Source organism: Limulus polyphemus, unplaced genomic scaffold (genome assembly GCF_000517525.1).
Source record: "Limulus polyphemus unplaced genomic scaffold, Limulus_polyphemus-2.1.2 Scaffold235, whole genome shotgun sequence".
NCBI lineage: Eukaryota > Metazoa > Arthropoda > Merostomata > Xiphosura > Limulidae > Limulus > Limulus polyphemus.
In genome coordinates, this window is record NW_013665845.1 from 702127 (window position 1) to 722450 (window position 20324).

Genomic DNA, 20324 nt, shown 5'->3' on the forward strand with positions numbered 1-20324 from the left:
TGGCTATCAGAAGCTCAAGCTTCAGGAACAGAGGTTCTGCAGCCTTTCGCTTGGCATCAGGGTTTAATTTCTAAGATTAACATGTATCTGTCTCAGTTTTTTTGCTGAGTTCAAAATGAACTTTTATCAACGGAAATGACATGTATCGGCAATGGTGTATTGAGAGGAAATTGAACCCATTTTGATCAGAAGTGCCAACCATAACTCGTTTCTTTTGCCCTGGCTCTTTGGCAGAGGTTTTTGCATCTTTCACAGTCACCTTGTTTAAGGTGGCCTTATCGATTACCATTTGATTATAGTCACTTTGGGTCCTTGGTCCCAAATGACAATTCCTGTTACCTAACAGGTATATTACAATTAAATTACATGATCTTTCTCAACATCTGTTTGTGACCTCACTCTTATATGCCATGTATCATCTTTACCTGAAGGTTTATTTTTCATGGCTGCTGACCTATGAACATCACTGGTCAGAGTGATTTGCACTGTTTGTCCACATGTCACTTTATCCTTCTATCTACATCCACAGGCAGTTCTTCTTACCCAACACATTGCCAGATAGGACAGTAGTTCAATCCTGTTCATCTGATCCCTATTTCCAATCAGATATCAGTCTTGAGCATGTTCAATGAGGATTTTGAAGGTTTTGTTACCTGCACTAATGCCTTTAGAGATGCTAGACAATGACTTTTTATTCTGGGCTTTCTTTGAAGGCAAGGGATCTTCTGTGAGTCACATCTAATTATATTTGTCACATTTTTCTGTCCTTCTCCTTGAAGTGAATTCCAGTACGTGTTGAGGGGGCCTCCTAGGGAAGGTTCTGTATCTTCAGTTTACTTCCTCTAAGATCTGAACATCCACCCACATGTTTGCTGTTTGTGAAGGGGAGGAGAGGATCCTGGTTGTTGAGTGCTGTCTAGGGCACTGCAACACACCACTTTCACCTTGAATTCCTGAAGGCGGGTGGCCTTGGGGTGGCCCCACAGGGTCAATTGGCTGGTCCTGTTAGGCTAGGGTCAACTGAGTACCAGTGTTGGGCATTCTAAATGGGTGTTGTGGACATTGTGTCTGATGCTGGTGTTTGGATATAGTACTCACAAAGAACTGGTGTTGCTGCAGTGTCCTTGTTTGGCATTGTAGTTTGTCCCCTTGTAGGACTCCACGGTGGGTGGGGTAAGTGGGCACTGAATCATTTTCTATTTATGGATGCCCCAATCCTCAAATAAAATTAAATTGTAAAATAATAGCTCATAGCTAAATGACCACGCATAGGTGACTCTGTTACACATTCATCACCAAAGTCAGGTCTTGTACCTCAATTTTTTTATTTGTTATTCTTTGTCTGTCAAATTCTTAGGGCAAATATCTCCCTTTTTCATTCAGAAGGGATTAGAGGGGGCTTGCTGGCTCTCCGAAGCTGGTCAGGAGTTGCACTCTGGAGACATCTTGGTGGAAACATCTACACTTACACATAGTGAACTCCTCCTGAGGTTGAAGGCCATTTGGATATACCCATTGAGGTTACTTCCCATGCTACTTTGAATTCCTCCCAAGGAGTGATCATTGAGAATGATTTGAAGAACATCCCAGAGATCTGTGCTGGTTTCTCTAGCCAAGGAGTTTCTGCTGTGCAATGTATTTCCACTCGCAAGGATGGAATCATACTGCCAATCAGTGTTTTAATTCTGATGTTTACATCACCACGTCCACATGCCACTGTCAAGGCAGGTTATCTGAACCGTAAGGTGTGGCCATATATTCCTAATCCTCTCAGATGTTTCCAATTTCAGAGTTTCAGACATTTAAAGGCATCTTGTCCTAGTTCTTTGACATTGCTTGTTGTGGTGACAAAGACCATAATGCCTACGAGTGTCAACTAGACCCTCACTTGTCAATTGTGCTGGTTCCCGCCCCTCTTACTACCGATCTTGCACTAAGTGGGAGGAGGAGAAAAAGGTACAATGGTTATGTACTTTCCATAACAGTTCTTACCCTGAGGCTCAGAAGTTATTGTCTGCCACTATATCTCGGACACATGGTGCTGCACCACATTCCACTGCTACAGTGGGAATGCAGACAGATATTCTCATGCCTCCAAAAGAGTCATTCTCAAACCGTGTGAAGAGTCTTTTGCCCTCAATGGATAAAAGAGATGACATGTCAATGTCTACTTCTGTCTTTGTCCCCACCATTGTTTCCACTGCCTGCTTGGGTCCATCTCCTTCGGTCTTGACTTTCAGTGTCTGCTTGGGTCCATCTTCTTTGGCCCCAGGATGCAGAACAATTATTTATTCATGCCCTCAGTCAGTGGAGGGCAGGATCTGTGGAGGTCAACAGATCTCCTTCTAGTAAAGAAAAACTGCATGATTATAAACAGAAGAGTTCTCTGCCCAGTTCTTCTCCACCAAAATTAAAATTACCAGTTTGATACAGTGGAACTGTTGGGGTTTTGATTCTAATGTGGACAACATTAACTCTTTCAACAACGGGTCGGATCCACCTCGTAACAATTTTTGTGCTTCTTATAGTTTTCATGCTATAACTTTTAAATTAGTAAGCGAATATTAATGAACTTTGGCAGATTACATTACAATGCTTTCATATGCAAAATATCAAATTTGTATTAAAGTTTAACGTTTGTAAACCAGTGTTTTTCTCATGCAAAGTAGTATTCATTTTAAGATTAATAATACTTTTATGCATCAGATAATTTCCAAATTTCACATGTGAAATCTTTATAATGTTGAGATAGTTATCAAATGTTTCTTAAGGAAAAACTTTATATTTTATCTGTTATTTTCAGTAATTATTCTCTGTATGGGTTTAGTAGATATGATTAATCTTGCAACCACCATAAAAAATTAGAAAATAAATATAAATTATGCCTCTTTCATTCTAGAATGAACACAAATTATAACACAAAAACATAAATGTTTAGACTAAATAGCTTCAATCTCATAACATTATAGCCGTGCCTGGCTAACAATACAGAAGTTACAATGACATGGCTCACGTGCACTCATGCTACCATATCAAATAACATAAAGTGACCTTTGGTCTGTATAAAGTAACTTGTCTTGGCTTTAGTAGACTAGTATTTTGTAAAATACAGTCACAATTCAATTATTATACATTATACGTGTATATAGATTATTGCTATTTTGAAATAAGTTCTTAAACATATTTTTCTTTAAACATAGAACAGTAACTAAAGAAGTAAAGCAAACAATTATCTCTTCTAGTTATGACCTTTGTACTCGGTTGCTGCTTGATGAAGATTGTTAAGCCTTTAAAAAATTTGCAAAATATTTTTCATTAGGTTTTATACACACATTTCAATAACTAAAAAATTATGAATTACTACGTTAATACCATAGAATTCCACTATAATTTATAAAGCTTAGTAACTAAGATGTCTTTTAGTCTAGAAAAATATGAAATTTCGAGCAGACTAAAGACACACCCTACCTCATTGAAATATTGGTTTAAAAGAAAGAATTGGCACCAAATCTGTTAAAATGGCTGAAAAAGCCACTACGGGGACATTCTGAGCTTCCAATTGGTTATTCATGTCATATACAGAAGTTAGTGTATATAAGGGAGCGTTTCCAAAAATGGAAAATGTGGGTGGGATGCCACTGTGTTTGATTTATTACATAATCAGTATCTCAGCAAATTGAAATGATAAGAGGGTCTTATTTTATATTCTTGTTTGTCAGTATCTGTAATTAGAGTTTCTAATTCAATCGAAAATATAGACTTAGTATTTTGACTTCACAAACATCTGATTTGAACCAGTGCTCCATTCAACATACCACGTGACATTGATGTTTATCTGTGTTTTTTAATATTTGCTTTTAAATTAAGAAATTGAGTAATATGTAGTACTAAAATTTTAATTATAATCTACAGTTTGATACCAAAGTTATTGACATAAATTCATGAAATAGTAGTTCAATAAAATTTTAAATCCGAGTCAACAAACGTGATGACAAAAGGGTTAAAGCCTTGATCGATACCTTTCATCCCATGTGTCTTTCCTTATAGGAAACATTCCTGAAACTTGCTGATACAGTCACCTTTTGGCAGTTTTCCTTATACTGGAATGACAGGTTGTGTGATGAATGAGTGTATGGAGGAGTGGCACTGCTGGTCGACCAGCTCACCCACTTTGTCTGTGCCACTCAGTACACCGTTCGAGGCTGTGTTTTATTGGGTCATACCATCACTGTTTGTTTTCTCTACCTATCTCCTGGAGAGACTTACATTCAATCAGACCTTGATGTTCTCATAGAACAGTTGCTGTCTCCCCTTTTTAATCTTGAAAGACTTTAATTGACGCAATCCCCTTTGGAGTGGTGCTGATATTAATGGGAGGGGTCATTCTGTGGAGCGTATGCTCTCAGATCATACCCTGTCTCTATTCAGTACTGGTTCTTTTACATATTTTCATGCACCTAGTCAGTCTTTTACTGCTGTTGATTTGTCTATCTGTTCCTCTTCACTTTTCTCTCATTTTTGTTGGAGGGTTGATAGTGACCTATTGGGCAGTGATCACTTTCCTATAGTTTTGAGGGAGATTGGCCGTGGTCAATGCCACTCGCCCCAATTGCCACAGTGGAAGTTGGACCATGCCAACTGGCTCTCTTTCACCTCTCTCTCAGAACTCGATTCTGCTGTTGCTAGTCTGCCATCTATTAACGACTGCATGGAGGTGGTAACTGATTGCATCATTCAAGCAGCTTTTTGTTCTATTCCCAAAACCTCTACATGTTTCCCATGGTATCCTCATCTATGGTGGTCTCCAACCTGCAATCAGATCCAGATCTCAGAAACGGGCCTGGGATACCTTTTACGGGTATCCCACTTTTTCCAATTGCATTGCTTTCCAGCAGGCCTGTGCCCATGCTTAGCAAGCCAGACGTCAAAGCCAAAAGGAATCTTAGATTAAGTTCCCAACTCACATCTCTTCTACCACCAGTTCCAAAGTCATATGGGACAAGATTCAGAAGGTCAATGGGAGATATGCTTCACATCCTTTCCATCTTGCTCTCCAAAGCCCAGGAAGTTGCCAGTACACTTGGTGAGAGTTTTTCTCATATTTCCAGTACTTTCTTCCCCAGCCTTCTGGGCCTTCAAGTCATCACCTTCAAGAGCAATCACCTCTTTTCTTTTGGGCTAATCATCTCCATGACTATAATCACCCAGTTATGTTGGTGAAACTCAAGTTTGCTCTTCATTGGTCTGGCAGTACATTGTTCACACCTGATGATGTTCACTATGAGATGCTGCACATTTTTCTCCTCCCTCTCTTGCTCTTCTTTTGGTTGTCTTAGGCAGATCTGGCAGGATAATGTTTTTCCTGATGTTTAGAACAAGGCTATTGTTTTACCTTCTTCTTAGTCTGGAAAGGATCCCAAGATTTCTTCTAAATATCATTCAATTGCTATGACTAGCTGTCTCTGTAAGGTCTTGGAGAGGATGGTTAATTCTCATCTTGTTTGGTTCCTTGAATCAAACAACCTTCTCTCACCTACCCTGTGTGGGTTCTGTCAACAGTACTCCACCATGGGCCACCTGATTCAACTTGAAACCTTGATCAGGTGGCCCACGGTGGAGTACATCTTTTTTCTGTCTTCTTTTTTTTTCATCTTGAGGCTTATGACACTATGTGAGGGTACAGCATTTTGCAGGACCTCCATTCATATGGGTTGGGTGGCCATTTGCCCATTTTTATTTTTAATTTTTTACTAGACAGGTGATTCCAAGTCTTTGTGGGAACTTCCCTTTCCCATTCTTTCACACAGGAACTTGCAGTCCCTCAGGGCTGTGTCTGGGGTGTCACACTTATCAGTATTAAGATCAATGCTATTACTCGACAACTTCCTCCTACTGTTGCAAATAGCCTCTGTGTTGATGACTTCCATATTTCTTGTCAGTTATCGAGTATGAGGTTTATTGAGCGGTAGCTTCAAACTCTCTCAATCACTTGTTAAAGTGGACCACAGCAAACAGTTTAACCTTTTCTCTCTCGAAAACCGTTTGCACGGACTTTTGCCACCAATTGGGTTTACACCACAATCTCGAGCTCTGTCTCAGTGATGTTGTTCTTCCCATGGTCACCAAATCAAAGTTCTTGGGGTTTATCTTTGACTTTAGCGTACTTTCATTTCTCACATCAAGAAGCTATGTGCCAAGTGTGCAAAGGCACTCTTCCATCTCTTGGAGAGCAGATCGATGTGCTATGTTAAAAATCTATCGTGCCCTCATTTGATCCAAACTGGACTATGGATCTCTGGTTCTGCCATGTCCTCTGTCCTGAAGACGTTGGTCCCTATTCATCATCTGTGGCTTCGGCTGTGTATGGGGGCATTCCTCACTTCTCCAGTCCAGAGTTTGTACACAGAATCCCACGAACCTTCTCTTCACCTCTGTTGTTTTCAACTTTCTCTCCAGTATGCTACCAAGCTTCAATTCTTATCACAGCATCCCACCTGGGGTTGTGTCTTCCTTCCCCAGTGGGCTTTGCTCTGGCTGGATTCGGTCTGTCATTGTTGCTGTCTCCAATGGTCAGCTCATCCCACCAAAGCTTATTACCATTCCCACCTGTAACCTTTCTATGAGTCATCTGGAAGGTGGATACTCCAAACTGGAAGTACCATTTTATGTTTGCAGAACATCCTTCGAACCATTTTTATGGATGGTTTGAAATCAGGTGACTCTGTGGGCTCTGCCGTGGTTTGTTGTGGCTCGGCGGTTGCTCACAGGATCCCCTCTATGGTTTCTCTGTTCACTGCCAAGTTGTATGCCATTTCTCTTGCCATGTAGAAGCTATGCAATACACTGACTCTCTTAGCTCTCATCTGGAGCTGGAATTGCTTCATGTTAGTTCTCAGCCTGTTCTCATCAATATTTAGTAATGACTGGCCCATTTTTTTTATTTCTGTTTCCATCCAGTTTTTCTGGATACCTGGTCATATCAGTATTCATGGGAATGAGCTCACTGACACCACACTAAGTCTGTCTGCTCATGTGCCGTGCCTATCCATATATGGACTATGGTCCTGTATTCAAGGCTTGGCTTTGCACCAGTTGGAGGTCGAGTTGGAGTGAGCAACATCATTAATAGCTTTTCCAGATCAAACCTTCTGTTGCTCTTTGTCCATCTTGTTTCCATAAGGATCAAAAGGAGGAAGCTGTCCTGGCTAGGCTATGCATTGGTCATAGTTTTTTAATTCATCATTTTCTTCTATCTGGGACTGATCCATCAATGTGTGGCCTTTGTGACACTCAAGTCACAATAGCCCCTGTTTTACTGTCATGCCATCGTTATGACTGTGAGCGGCAGCACCATTTTAGACATGTATTTTTACAGGTTTACCCCTGATGTTGGTCAGTGTCATTGGCAATAGCAACACTGTCCAACTTGATTGTATTTTTAAATTTTAATGAGCCATTGACCTTTTTAATTCTATTTCAATCTTTTAACTGAATTTTGGACATTGTTTAGTTTTAACTCGATTTATTTTTACATTTTATAGAAATCTAACTTTTACTATTTTTACTGGTTGTTTGGCGCATATAGCCATTTATCTCCCATTATTTGTACGATCTTGCAGTCTCTTCATCTGAGGGTTTTCACCTACTCCCTGTAACTATCTTGACCATTTCTGCTAGATTATACAGAGTGTCCAATACCTAGTTTCACAGGATTCCACTCTGTAGTGAGTGTTGCCCAGACAGGTATGCTTTTATCAAGCCAATTCCACATTTGCAACTATTAATTCAATATTATTTATACAGGTTGCAATAGGCTCTGTAGAAATGAGGTGTTCCATAAGACTACCTAGGAGTTGACCAGGTGATATTACTGTTCTGTGCTAAACCATCACTTAATGACTATCATGAGTAAAGCGTAAAGGGATCCAGCCCGACCTTGCCAATCTTTGGATTGAATAAATCAAGGTCGGTTTGCTTTTAAAAATTTAGGGAACTTGGTTCATCTATTGCATTGTATCAAGAGCACTGTTCTTTAGGACTCCCCAAAGTGCTTTACTCCTCAGATTATACTAGTGGAGCTTGGGAGTCCTTATCCCACCTGGATTCCAGTCAGTGGGATGGTGGACAGAGTCTTAAGAGTAACTTCCTCCATATTAGGAGGAGAGGGCAAGGTTGGGGTCCCTGGATGTTTGTATCCCAAATGTCTGGAGGACTGGTAACATCCTTCACGAGAGCCTACTTGTAATACCGATTCAGATTTGACTCTCAGCTATCTGGTTGGGGTGTGCATTGTCCTTCTCTTTGATCATTATTGGTTCAGTATGTTGTTCATGGAAGAGGGTCCACTCTCTCTCTCTCTTCCTAATTCCAAACACAGAGTGGTCCCATCCTGGGTCCTTGGTTGAGCACAGCTGTTTCACATCCTCCCCATGATTCTGGGGCAATTGGAATGTAGCTTAACCACAAGGTTGGGAGTGAGAATGAATGTTCATAATTCCAGACCAGATGAGTTCTGCTTCCTCAGGTTGAGTAAAGCATACACGATCCATCATTCTGAGCCTGGGGTATTGCCTTTCAGCCTTCTTCAGGTGGAGAAGGTTTGTCCACTTCTGTGTTGCTTACTTTCTCATCATAATTCTAATGGCTTGGAATGCATCACTCTATGGCTATAGGTTGGGAACCACTCATAAGTGTGTATATATATATATATATATATACACACATGACCCCTTAATTCTAACCCTGACTAATGGAACCTCAGCTATCTGGTTAGCAGTTTTAGGTGAAGGTCATACCTTTTCTGGATGTAGTGTGGTTTCCTCTCTAGGGTATCAATCTGTTATTGACACACCAATGATCTATGCAGATGCTTTCTGTATGTATAGTGTCCTCATCGTCCCCTCCACCTTCTCAATGTGGGATTCAAGTTATAAGTGTCAATGGAGGTAAGTATGTTTTGGAAGTTAACATTTTCCTAAATTGAAAGTGTTATTCCAACAATATTTACCTCCACTGATACTCTCCCACCGTTCCTCCCCACTAAGAGCTGGTATTAGAGACTGGGATTGAGTCTGTCTCGAAAAAGTGATAACATTATCTGAATGTGGTGCTTATATACAGTGGAGAGTGTCATGAGACAAATATTGCCAAGGGCAATTGAGTGGGGTATAAAAGATTGGAGCAAGTGAGAAAAAATCAGACCAATGCTTTTATCAGTAAAGGAAGAAACCCTGGTGATCAGTAATAGCTATAAGTGTGAGAAAAGGTGTTATTGGAAATACATTTTCAATTTAGGAAAGTGCTCACTTTAATATACTCATTAGGTTTTTAATGGCTTTTGCCAGATTCACAATAATTTGCAAAGGTTACTGAATGGAAGTTGTTTTAACATTTTATTTATTTATATACTTACCAGTTATTTCATTATATTAAAAAATTTAGAACCTTCAAATGTAATTTAAGAAAAAATTAGGTATTTGCCTTCTGAAACTACGAGTATTTGTCAATATTTCTTATTTTTTCAGGTGTACAATATTTATATGGCTGGTCGGCATTTATGTTCCAGACGTTATAGGGAATTCTCAAACCTTAATAATAATTTAAAAAGAGAATTTCCAGATTTTAATTTTCCAAAGCTGCCTGGAAAATGGCCTTTCACTTTGTCAGAGCAACAGCTAGATGCTCGAAGGAGAGGGCTAGAACAATATCTAGAAAAAGGTGGGTGCTTGTGTACTGTATCTAATAAATAATGACATGTAATTACATTTTCTTTATGGAATCAATTGTATTTCCCACTCTATTGGAATTAGAAATGCTTTTTCCTCTATTAAAAGTTATGTTTGCTGACGGTTTTAATCTGTGAACATGTTGTAGTTCATGAACAAGTTACATATGCATAATTTATTCAGTGCGTTTCAGAAGTGGGCAATTTTAGTATTAAAACATATCTCATGTAAAACCTGAATAGAAAAAAATAGTAACAAAGTCAAAGCATTTTTTTACACAAAACTGCTATAATATACTGCACTGACCCATTGATTAGAAAATTATAATTTTAAAAAGCATAAGTGAGTTAAGGATTTTTATTATTGTGTTTTGAATTGTTAAAATGAAAGAATCAGAGTATCATGTTATTCCACTTTAGCCAATCCATGTGACTGTAAATGAGACTGAATGTAAAACTTAGTGTATGTTAATTTAATAATAACTATTTTAATAAATAATGCCTGCAGAAAATAACCTCTGGTAACTGCCCTTTATAATGTCATAATAATTACACAAACATACAGTATACATATCAGCAATTTGTGTCTTCCATTGCTTAAGTAGGAATATTATTTTAATAGGCTATTGTTATTTATAAACACACAACTACTGTATTTAAGTGCTACAGTAAGCAGCTAATTTAAAGCTATTATATTACAATGGAAAAAGGCAGCACCAGGGAAGTGACTAACAACTTAAATATATCGTTTTGCTGTCACCTATTGCACTGTCTCCAGTGAAAGACATTTCTGGCATGTATCTGAAGAGATTTGGGCATTTCTCTGGTCTCCCCAGTGTGAATTCTATCCCACTTCATCCTTCAAGAAGAGCATGAGAGACCTTTACTACTTTCCAGTTCTTAGTTTTTGGGGTGATGGTCCTTGTGGAGTTCCTCACAGATTGTGTACAGCACAATACAGTAGGAAGTAGGGCAGTGGTGGCACATTCTGTGTAGTATGGGATACCCCTCAGACAGCTATTATTCCCTTCTCCCACTGCAGGACTGGTTTTTCACTCCAATCTGTGTCTGTCCAGTTGAGTTGAGGTCAGACACACACCATACGGTCTGATCATGCCATAAAACACGACACTTCTTAGCTCACTGACCACTTGTATGCAGGTGTTCAATTGATCATGCAAAAATTCCATCCATTCCTGCAACATTTTGAAGCTTTTTTGCCTTTCCTTCTCTTTCCTTCCAAATGAAGAGTTTTTCCTGTTTGAGCACAGGTATGCCCCTATGTAGCCCTTGCCATTAAGTGTCACATTTCATGTGCTTTCTCTTTGGGTGTTTTCTGAAGGGTGTTCATCTACGTTTAATGTTTACAGCTGCCCCTCTACCATTCAATGTAGGATTGTAACTATTCTGTGTGAGGAGGTGAGGAATCATTTCAAAATCTAAAAGTTTCCTTACCTGAAAATGTATTTCTGATACATACTCACTTCTGTGCATATTCCCACCCACTCTCCCTTCTTCCAGTGTACTTTCTTCTTGGCTCTTCTAAGAATGAAATTATTTTGAGCACAAGTGCTTAGGGGAAGCTACTGTGCAAAGAGGTTGTGTCACCTTCCTGTACTTAAAACCTGGTAAACCTGTGCTTTTAGGTGAGAGTTAGTTCAAGGCTAGTGGCATACAAATCTCATTGACAGATACATGAAGGATGAAGCTATTATCTTGTGTGGTGGTGAATATGTATGGAAAATATGTTTTCAGGTAAGGAAAATGTTAATATTTATATTAGTCCTTGTACTTTTTCTCTGTTACATTTACCAAGTGGTACTAATACATCAGTCTACAACTGCTCATGTAGACTTGCATGAAAATGGAGAGAAAAGATCAATTTGTGTTTTTGTATGGAGAAAGTTTAAATCACATAAACCATTACAAAGTGATAGATTGGTGCAGTGAGCAATAGATTACTGTTTAAATGTAAGCCTCAACTCATTTACTATAAATTTAATTATGCCCGTATAAAAAAAAGAACAGGAGCTTAGACATTTGAACTACAAACATTGTAAGTATATTTACAGTGTCATAACTTTCACTAGTGACAAGTATTTTTCAGTTGCCTTCTGTTTTCCTTTCCTTAGTCTGGAGATAGCCTTAAAGAATTACTGGTATATATATATATATATATGCACTTGTTCTATTATTTATATATTTATATGGATCAATCTATCAGGTTAAATTTGTTGATAATTTACTACTTCTTTTCTCATGTTTACCTTACTTTCATTCTCTGTACTTTCCTTAAATAAATCCTGCACCTTTTACTGTTCTGTATTTTAAAAAAAAAAAATATGGCTTAACTTCAACTTAATGGGTGAAAATCTACTGTTAAAGCTTGTCTATTATAAAAATACCATTTGCTAATGCCTATCTCACATGCAACATCATACAATACTACGTGTTAGTGTGATTTAAACCACATGAAATGTGAAGCTAATTGACTGCTTATGGTACTGACCAATCAGGAACACCATTTCATAGACTACTCCTCACTCTTAACTATGAAATGGTAGCCAATTTTGTGAAAATCCTTGACTCTAGGACTTGCTTGCACACAATGAAAGTTGGTACCTCACATTACTCGCAACAGATGGTATCTGCTTATTATTTAAACAACATGAAACTGGGTGTGTGATTTGACTATTCATTTGAGTACTGACCAGCCAGAAGCCAGTAATTCATAGACTGCTCTTTTTTATCTTATGAATCCAATAGCATTCAATTTCAAGATCATTGAGCTATATTTCAATATTTTTTGTGGATTTTGTGAAAAATCCTGGCCATAGGTCTTACTTGTGCATAATGTAAGTTAATATCTCACTTTACTTGAGAAATACGAGTGTTATGTGGTAAATTTTGAATCCTGTCATTGAAGTCTACGTCAGTAAATTATTTTATTATCTTTGTTGTTACCTTTTTTATTTTTGCTAATGTAAACTATCCAGTCAACCAGATTTAATTGTTATAATTTGCTGTGTTTCCAGTTTGTGCTGTTCGAGTCATAGCAGAGAATGATGTTATGCAGGAATTCCTCACAGATTTGGATGAAGAACATGTATGTATGAACTTTTTTATTGTAAAAGTTATCATTCTGTGTTTTGGAGATATACATAACAGGTAATTTTCACAGAAATTTGTTCTTACTAAAGGACTTGTGGGAATAAAACAGCATTATATATATATACGTGTGTGTGTGTGTGTATAAAAAATTAACAAACATTGCAACAGTAGATTACTAAGAAATGAAAAAGCAGTGAAAGTACTTGCAAGCCACACATTGAAATCTCTCATCATGCACCTAGATGCTTAACAATTCTGTTGTAAATATCAAACTGTTAAGTGCGTGCTTACCTTTTTGTCTTATTTGGTAAAGCTGTTGTAGTTGTAAAGAGGTGGGTGGTAGTATTCAGTGAAGTTTTACAAATAATTAGAAGTCATCAAATATGAACCAAAATTCAATCTATAACAGAGTTGCCACTTTACATGTATAAAATAAAGGAAAAAGGTTGACTCTTGTGACTAGTAATGTATTTTAAGTGTATAACAATGGTGAAATGCAGAAAGAGTAAACTAATTAGGAAGAGAGAACTTGAGAGTATACATAATATATACTTGTAAAGAATACAAAAGCATCACACTAATAATTTTACATAGCTTGATAAAACAGAGGGGAGTTTCTCATACATTAACTCTCTTGCTATGGACTTGTTCCATTTGACATAGTTTGTGACCCCAAACTGGCCATCAGAGTTTCCATACTGTAACTTTTAATATGTTTTGTGTATTTTCAAGAAATTCAAGTCTTTTGTAGACAAAAAATCTGAATATTTAATTAAGTATTTTTACTAAAATTTCTCTGTGATTATATGGAGTCAAAGTGATTTTCATGTTAAGATTAAAAATATTTTTCTTCATTTCAAAATTGCCAAATTTCATTTGCATAATCTCTACAACCTCCTAAACAAATATCAAACATGTTTTTCCAGTAAAACTTTGTTTTATCTGTTATTTTCTGTATCCTAACTCTACACCAATTCAGTAAAGTTGATTAACCATGTAACCACCTTAAAAAAAGCAAAATAAATCTAAATTACCTTTTTTTTCAAGAAAGGCTACAAATTTTAACAGAAAACTACAGTTGTTTATCTGAAATAGCTTAAAACTTGTAACAGTATACATCTGTTTCTACTTAACTTTTATTGACCTTTGAACTGTTTCTAACTAATAATCCTACTACACAAGTTTTAACTCACTCAATGAACATGTAGCTCACATTACCCTATTGAATTATGTAACACATGAGCTACTTGTGAAAAATTTTTTCTTATATTGTTAGCATTATTTTTTTCTTCATTTTGCCTCATCTAATCTAACAAGTTTCTGATTTTTACATTGTAGTTACTTTTATAATAATAGACAAAGAATACACATGAAAAACTAAATATAGTTGTTTGCTGTTGACTATAAATAAAACTTAACCTTACTTTTTTATACTAATGTTACTACTAAACTGAATAATTTTTTATTTGATTAAATGCACCAAAAGACTGAGGACGTTTTTTAAGTATTTCCTTATAAAATTAAGAACTTAAAACTAGTGTTAAAATTTGATTTATTGACTACATTTTAATGCCAAGTTTATTCATATTCTATGATAATAAAATAGTTCAATTAAATTTTGAATGTAACTCTCTAAAAGGTGATGCGCACTTTGACCTATTTGTAGCGAGAGGGTTAAAACATTAAATTGTACATGGCAAAGATGATATACATAATACCTTTACAAGTTAGATAAACAGCCTGTACACAAGTAATAAATTTGTCTCATAAGTTGAGATGGCACTTGTGCATGTTTGAAACATTCTAAACTACATCTCAGAACTTCATGAAATGTAAAGAGAAAAAAAAAATTCAAAATACAGAAATCACTGATGTGTTTTTCATATATGTACTGCACGGTGCATATATATTTAGTGATTTACATATTTTGGAATTTTTCTTTCTCATCACATCTTGTAACTTGTATATAAATGAGGTTTGTTTTGTTTTTTGACAAAACTATTCTGGGAACTTTTTAAGACCTGTTCTCTTGAAAATAATTGATTTCCATGTAAATTCTATCTATTTATTTCATTAATGTGTGGTTTGTAAACAGATTCAATAGTTTGATTAATCTTCTGTACATTGACAGCTAAGCAGTCTCAACTAATGGATTAAAATATTTAAAAAAAAACAAGTAAATATTACCTTCTCTCTAATAGTTAGAATATAATTTTACTTAATATGTCAAATTTTACTGAAGAAAACTAAATACTACATTTATGGTTGTATTTTTTAATTATGTTAACTGTTATGAAAATTATTAGTTATTCATTATCCTAGCTACACATTTACAACTTCAACCCCAATTAAAAATTACTACTCTTCTTTAACAGGGACCTGGTAGAGTGTGGTCCATGGTTAGTGTGCTGGACTGTGAGTTCAAGGGTCCATAGTTTGCCCATAAATGATGCTCCACACTTTGGAGCTGTGAGTGCATTATAAAAGTGATGGTAAAATGCCATTATTTGATTAGAGCTGCCAGTGGAAGCTGTTGATTGCTACCTTCCTTTTAGTCTATCAGCTCAAAATTAGAAATGGCTAGTGCACATAATCCTTGTGTGACTTTGTGCAAGTATCTAAAGCACACAATTTCGATGACGAGGAACCCACTTTGAGACTAATAATGGCTGGTAACGGCTTGAATGGGTAATGAAGAAGCCGTCTCCAGCCATTATAAAGCACACAATCTTTTATATTAATATATGTGTTACTTTTGGTACCTTGATTTTTTTTTCTTTACATCAGATATCCACATTATGCATTGGATAACACAGTCAGTATTGAAAGAGTAAATACAAGTCAGTAGAACAAAATAGTAAGCTAAAATAGTGATCCCATAATGTCAAGAAAAGAAGTTGCTAATATAATCTTTTCTGCTAGGGAGGCAGTTCTGTAGCTGTTGACTTGAAAGTCCTACTGCCAGACAGAAATATTGTAGTTGTCAATGTCCAGAAAAATAGTACAACAAATGATGTTTACCAGGTGAGTACTATTTCTGTGTAGTTGAGTGCTCACTAAAGTATTTGTTTGTTATTACTTTTCTTTCTGTATTTGTTTAGACTACCCATTATGGGTAACTATATTTTCAAATGTATTGGTCGGGAGTGTAGTTCTATATTAACTACTCTTCTCACAACTGGCCATGACAGTGGATTTGTAGTTGAACTTGGGACATTGTAAGCTGGAGCAGCTGGACGTTAAATTGGTTTGTTGTTGTTAATGTAATAATTTTTCCCACATGATTCAACAAGTAACTGAAGAGATGGAAATCCCCAACACTACTTGAAGACTACTGGTGCATTTATTCTCCCAAAATTATACATTGTTTCTACATCTTGCAAAGTTTTAGCTTTAACTTCTTACTTGTTAAAGCAAGATTTATTATATCTAAACTCTCTGATACATTTTTCCCCCTTACACTTGTTGCAGTTCTATTTAAACTTGTAATATATTTATAGAGAGAAAGAAACTTATATACCATTCAAAAGAAGAACACTGGAATTACTCTTTTATTCAGATTTTGATTTTCGACTAAATAAAAGTAAAAAACAATAATGATCTTTTTGATTTTGCATAAACAAAACAGACCTATTATCAACAAAGGCATTAAATAATAAAACAAAGCTGTGTAATTTGTAAGTTTTGAATCTAATATTAATTTTTATACCAATAATAAAATAGCACTTCCCATAAAATTCTAAAGGAACATGCTGTGGTCCATAATGATTTCAAGTGGTAACATTTTAACAATAATGATCTTTTTGATTTTGCATAAACAAAACAGACCTATTATCAATAAATAATAAAACAAAGGAATTTGTGGTATAAACGTTTTAATTTATTGAATTATTTTCACAAATTTATATTTCTATGATTTAATTCAAGCCAATAATACACATACTTGTAAGCTAGCAAATTAATTTCTGTATAATCAGTCAGTTTACAGTTAGCACATTCCTCTTGCTACATCTATTCAAAAACAAGTGTCAGGTAGACAAAAAGACATTTACAAACACATCATACTCTTCACTCTGTGAGCTAATGACGACGCAATAAAAGGTATATTATAATATGAAACCATTAGAAAATATACAGTATAATAATTTATTTTTATCTGAATATTAGTGAAAATTTTTATTTTATAGCTTGTATGTAACAATTTAGTGTACGTCAACCATGCTAATTGAAAATTAAGATTAACAATTTTTTATTAAAAAAGTATTGAAAAACTGAAAATAATATCAAGAAAAAACCTTCCAAACATTTTTTGAATCACAATTCAAACAATTTATGATAATAACTGTACATAGGGTAAAACTTGTTTGAAGAAATTATATAATCAAAAGAAATGAATCCAAAAAATATTCATTTGAATTACTAAATGTATGCAATTAATTATTACTACTGCTTCATGAATATTGCATGACATTAATAACTGAGTATCTTCAGAACTGTTTATAACAGGTAATCAAGTTGCTGTAAAATAAAGGCACTTATTTTATAGTGAATATACATATATTATTTCCATATAACAGTTGAAATTTTGCATTACAAACATCTGCAGTTGATGGTTATGGAGTAGCAAACTGATAATGGTGTAATCGGCAGATATGCTGTGAAAGAGATTAAAATTGATATAAATTGTGTTTGAAGCAATAAGTAACACTTGAGCTCAAAATTGAATTCTTTATACTTAAAAACTGACATTTTCTTTAACCTGTTGGATACTAATCTCTTGTTACATGGGTCTGGCATGGTCTGGTGGTTAGGGCACTTGGCTTTGAATCTTCAAAACAAACCAAACTCTTGCTACAAGGCATTTTCAAGGGCAATTGTAAACATGAACTTGTTGAGCAATCTAGCTATATTATTCTGTATTTTATGAAGTATATCTTGCACAACCAGATGTGTACACTTTGATTTCATTTAACAAGCTGTATATACATATAACATAATTTTTTTTTTTTAGGCAGTTGTAGAAAAATTGAATATACCTCCTGATATTTCAAAATACTTTGCTTTGTTTGAAATTGTGGAATATGGCTTTGGTAAGTATTCCCTAAACTTATGAATCTACAAGCTACTGTACATACACAACTACATGACATACATCATTGTTTACTTATTTACTCCAAATACAATTATGTATTTAAGATGTATGCTGTACTATATCTTGAGATATACAACCAATTTACATATACACAGAAAACAAGTAAAATCTTTAGAACTTAATTTACATCCGGTCATTAGTTGGGTAATCTCTATGTTAAGTGTTTCCAGCTACAAATAGTTTATTAAATTCTGTAATGCAAGGATTATCTTCATGTTTTCTTATTCTGACTTTGGGACAGCTGATAAGATAGATGTGTAGCATGAAATATATATACTCTTTCCTTCACATCAACATTTTTCTTATTGTCTTGTGGCTTGAACTGATTCCAAAATATGTTTACAGTATTCATCATTTTATTTCCCTGCACTTCCTAAATCATTTTTTTGTTAAAAAAAAATACTATTTTCTACAGTTAACAATATATTTTGCATTATTTTTAAAGATTTGTGTAACTATAATATGAGTATGCTAAGTAGTGTATCAAAGTGCTCATCACATCGTTTTACAAAATTACATTCAAAATTAAATCAATTTTACTATCAACTTGTCAGTAAAATTGACATCAAAATGTAGTTAAAATCAAATTTTAATGTTATACAAGTCTTAATATCTTTATTTCAAAAGGAAATATTTAAATAAATTCTCAGTCTTCATTTCTGTGTATCATATGACACTTATTTGCTCTGAATATAGCCTACTTAAACATTTTTTCCACCTTTGTTTCAGCCTCTGAGTTTGAATATAGATTATATACTTGTAGTTATTGCTTAGAAGTAATCTAATTTTTATAATCTCCATTCATCTTTATGTACAGAAAAGTAAACCTGAAAGTCAAACCCTGTGCCACATCCTACTGTCATACAAAAATGTTTGTAATTCTCTCTAATGTTTGCTATTACATTACTCATAACCAACAGAAATAGAAGATTTTAATACTAAACTACATATAATGTTAACTTGTTATGATGACAATTTTTAATTTATTCAGCCTACACATTCAAAGCTACTATCACTAAATTCACCTTGATCATGTTATAATTTTATGTTCTAAACTGAATATTTCAAGTAAATTTAAATTCAGTAAAGTAATCACAACAGGTGTACCAAAAACTAGGTTTAACTGTTATCGATAAATTCAGTAAAGTACTCACAACAGGTGTACCAAAAACTAGGTTTAACTGTTATCGATAAATTCAGTAAAGTACTCACAACAGGTGTACCAAAAACTAGGTTTAACTGTTATCGAGACTTTAAGTGCAAAAATGTACAAGACCCACACATAAGTACTAAATTTCTTGTTCTTATTAGGATAGATAAGAAAACATAAAATAAAAATTCAATTAAAAAAATTTCTCTGTGAGGTATCCACATGAGTTGCATGACTCAATATTATGTTTGCCATAACTTGGAATTTGAGCTATTCACTCGCTGGGTGATCTCTCATTTTGTTACACAAGTTTAGTAGTTAGCCACAGTGCAAAGAACAGTATACTTAAAAATGAAAACAGGTGTAAACTGTTATAAACCTGAGTCAATTTGGGATAAATAACTGGGACTTTTTTGTTAGAATCTACAGTCATTCTAGAATAAAGAACGGAATAACTTAGATTTATTTTGTTGTGGTTACAAGGTCAGTCAAATTGACTGAACCTGTATAGTGTTAGAGTAGAGAAAATAACATAAAATATAAAGTTTTACTGAAAAAACTTTTGCTATTCATTTAGGAGGTTCTAGAGGTTGTGTAAATGAAATATGAAACTGTAAGATGAAAATGTATATTTATTATTAACTTAAATCATCTTGCACTTGGACTAGTCAGAGACTGATTCAGAGACTAATCTTTAATACAAATATTTTATTAAAAGTTCAGATATTTTTGTTACAACATACTTGTAATGTTTACTAAAAGTTTACTAAATTTCATAAAGATACATTAAGTAAATTAAGAATTTATAGTAAACATTAATATTACAGTACAAGCTTGGCCCAGTGGACTACTTCCTTATCTATAGTATTAAAACCTTATAAAATGTAGGCATACCACACACACACACACACACCCAAGGAAAAGGTTACCAACTATTTTTTAATATATTTTGAATTACACTTTTATGTAAGGTCATACAATAAAAGCCCAGCATGGCCAGGTAGTTAGGGCTCTCGACTCGCAATCTGTAGATTGCAGGTTCGAATCCCCATCACACTAAACATGCTCGTCCTTTCAGCCATGGGGGCATTATAATGTGATGGTCAATCCCACTATTCGTTGGTAAAAGAGTAGCCCAAGAGTTGGTGGTGGGTGATGATGACTAGCCGCCTTCCCTCTAGTCCAGA

General features: G+C 35.1%; 1 protein-coding gene across 3 annotated transcripts in view; it reads left to right on the forward strand.

Annotated features, from left to right (window-relative positions):
* LOC106478636 (sorting nexin-27-like) overlaps positions 1 to 20324 on the forward strand; it is a 98492-nt gene that overhangs the window by 25891 nt on the left and 52277 nt on the right. For all 3 annotated transcript variants that reach the window (XM_022382263.1, XM_022382262.1, XM_013939192.2), the window contains exons 4-7: positions 9525 to 9717; positions 12760 to 12830; positions 15758 to 15859; positions 17847 to 17925. In XM_022382263.1, coding sequence (XP_022237971.1) covers positions 9525 to 9717; positions 12760 to 12830; positions 15758 to 15859; positions 17847 to 17925 — 445 coding nt within the window. The remainder of the gene's footprint in view (positions 1 to 9524; positions 9718 to 12759; positions 12831 to 15757; positions 15860 to 17846; positions 17926 to 20324) is intronic.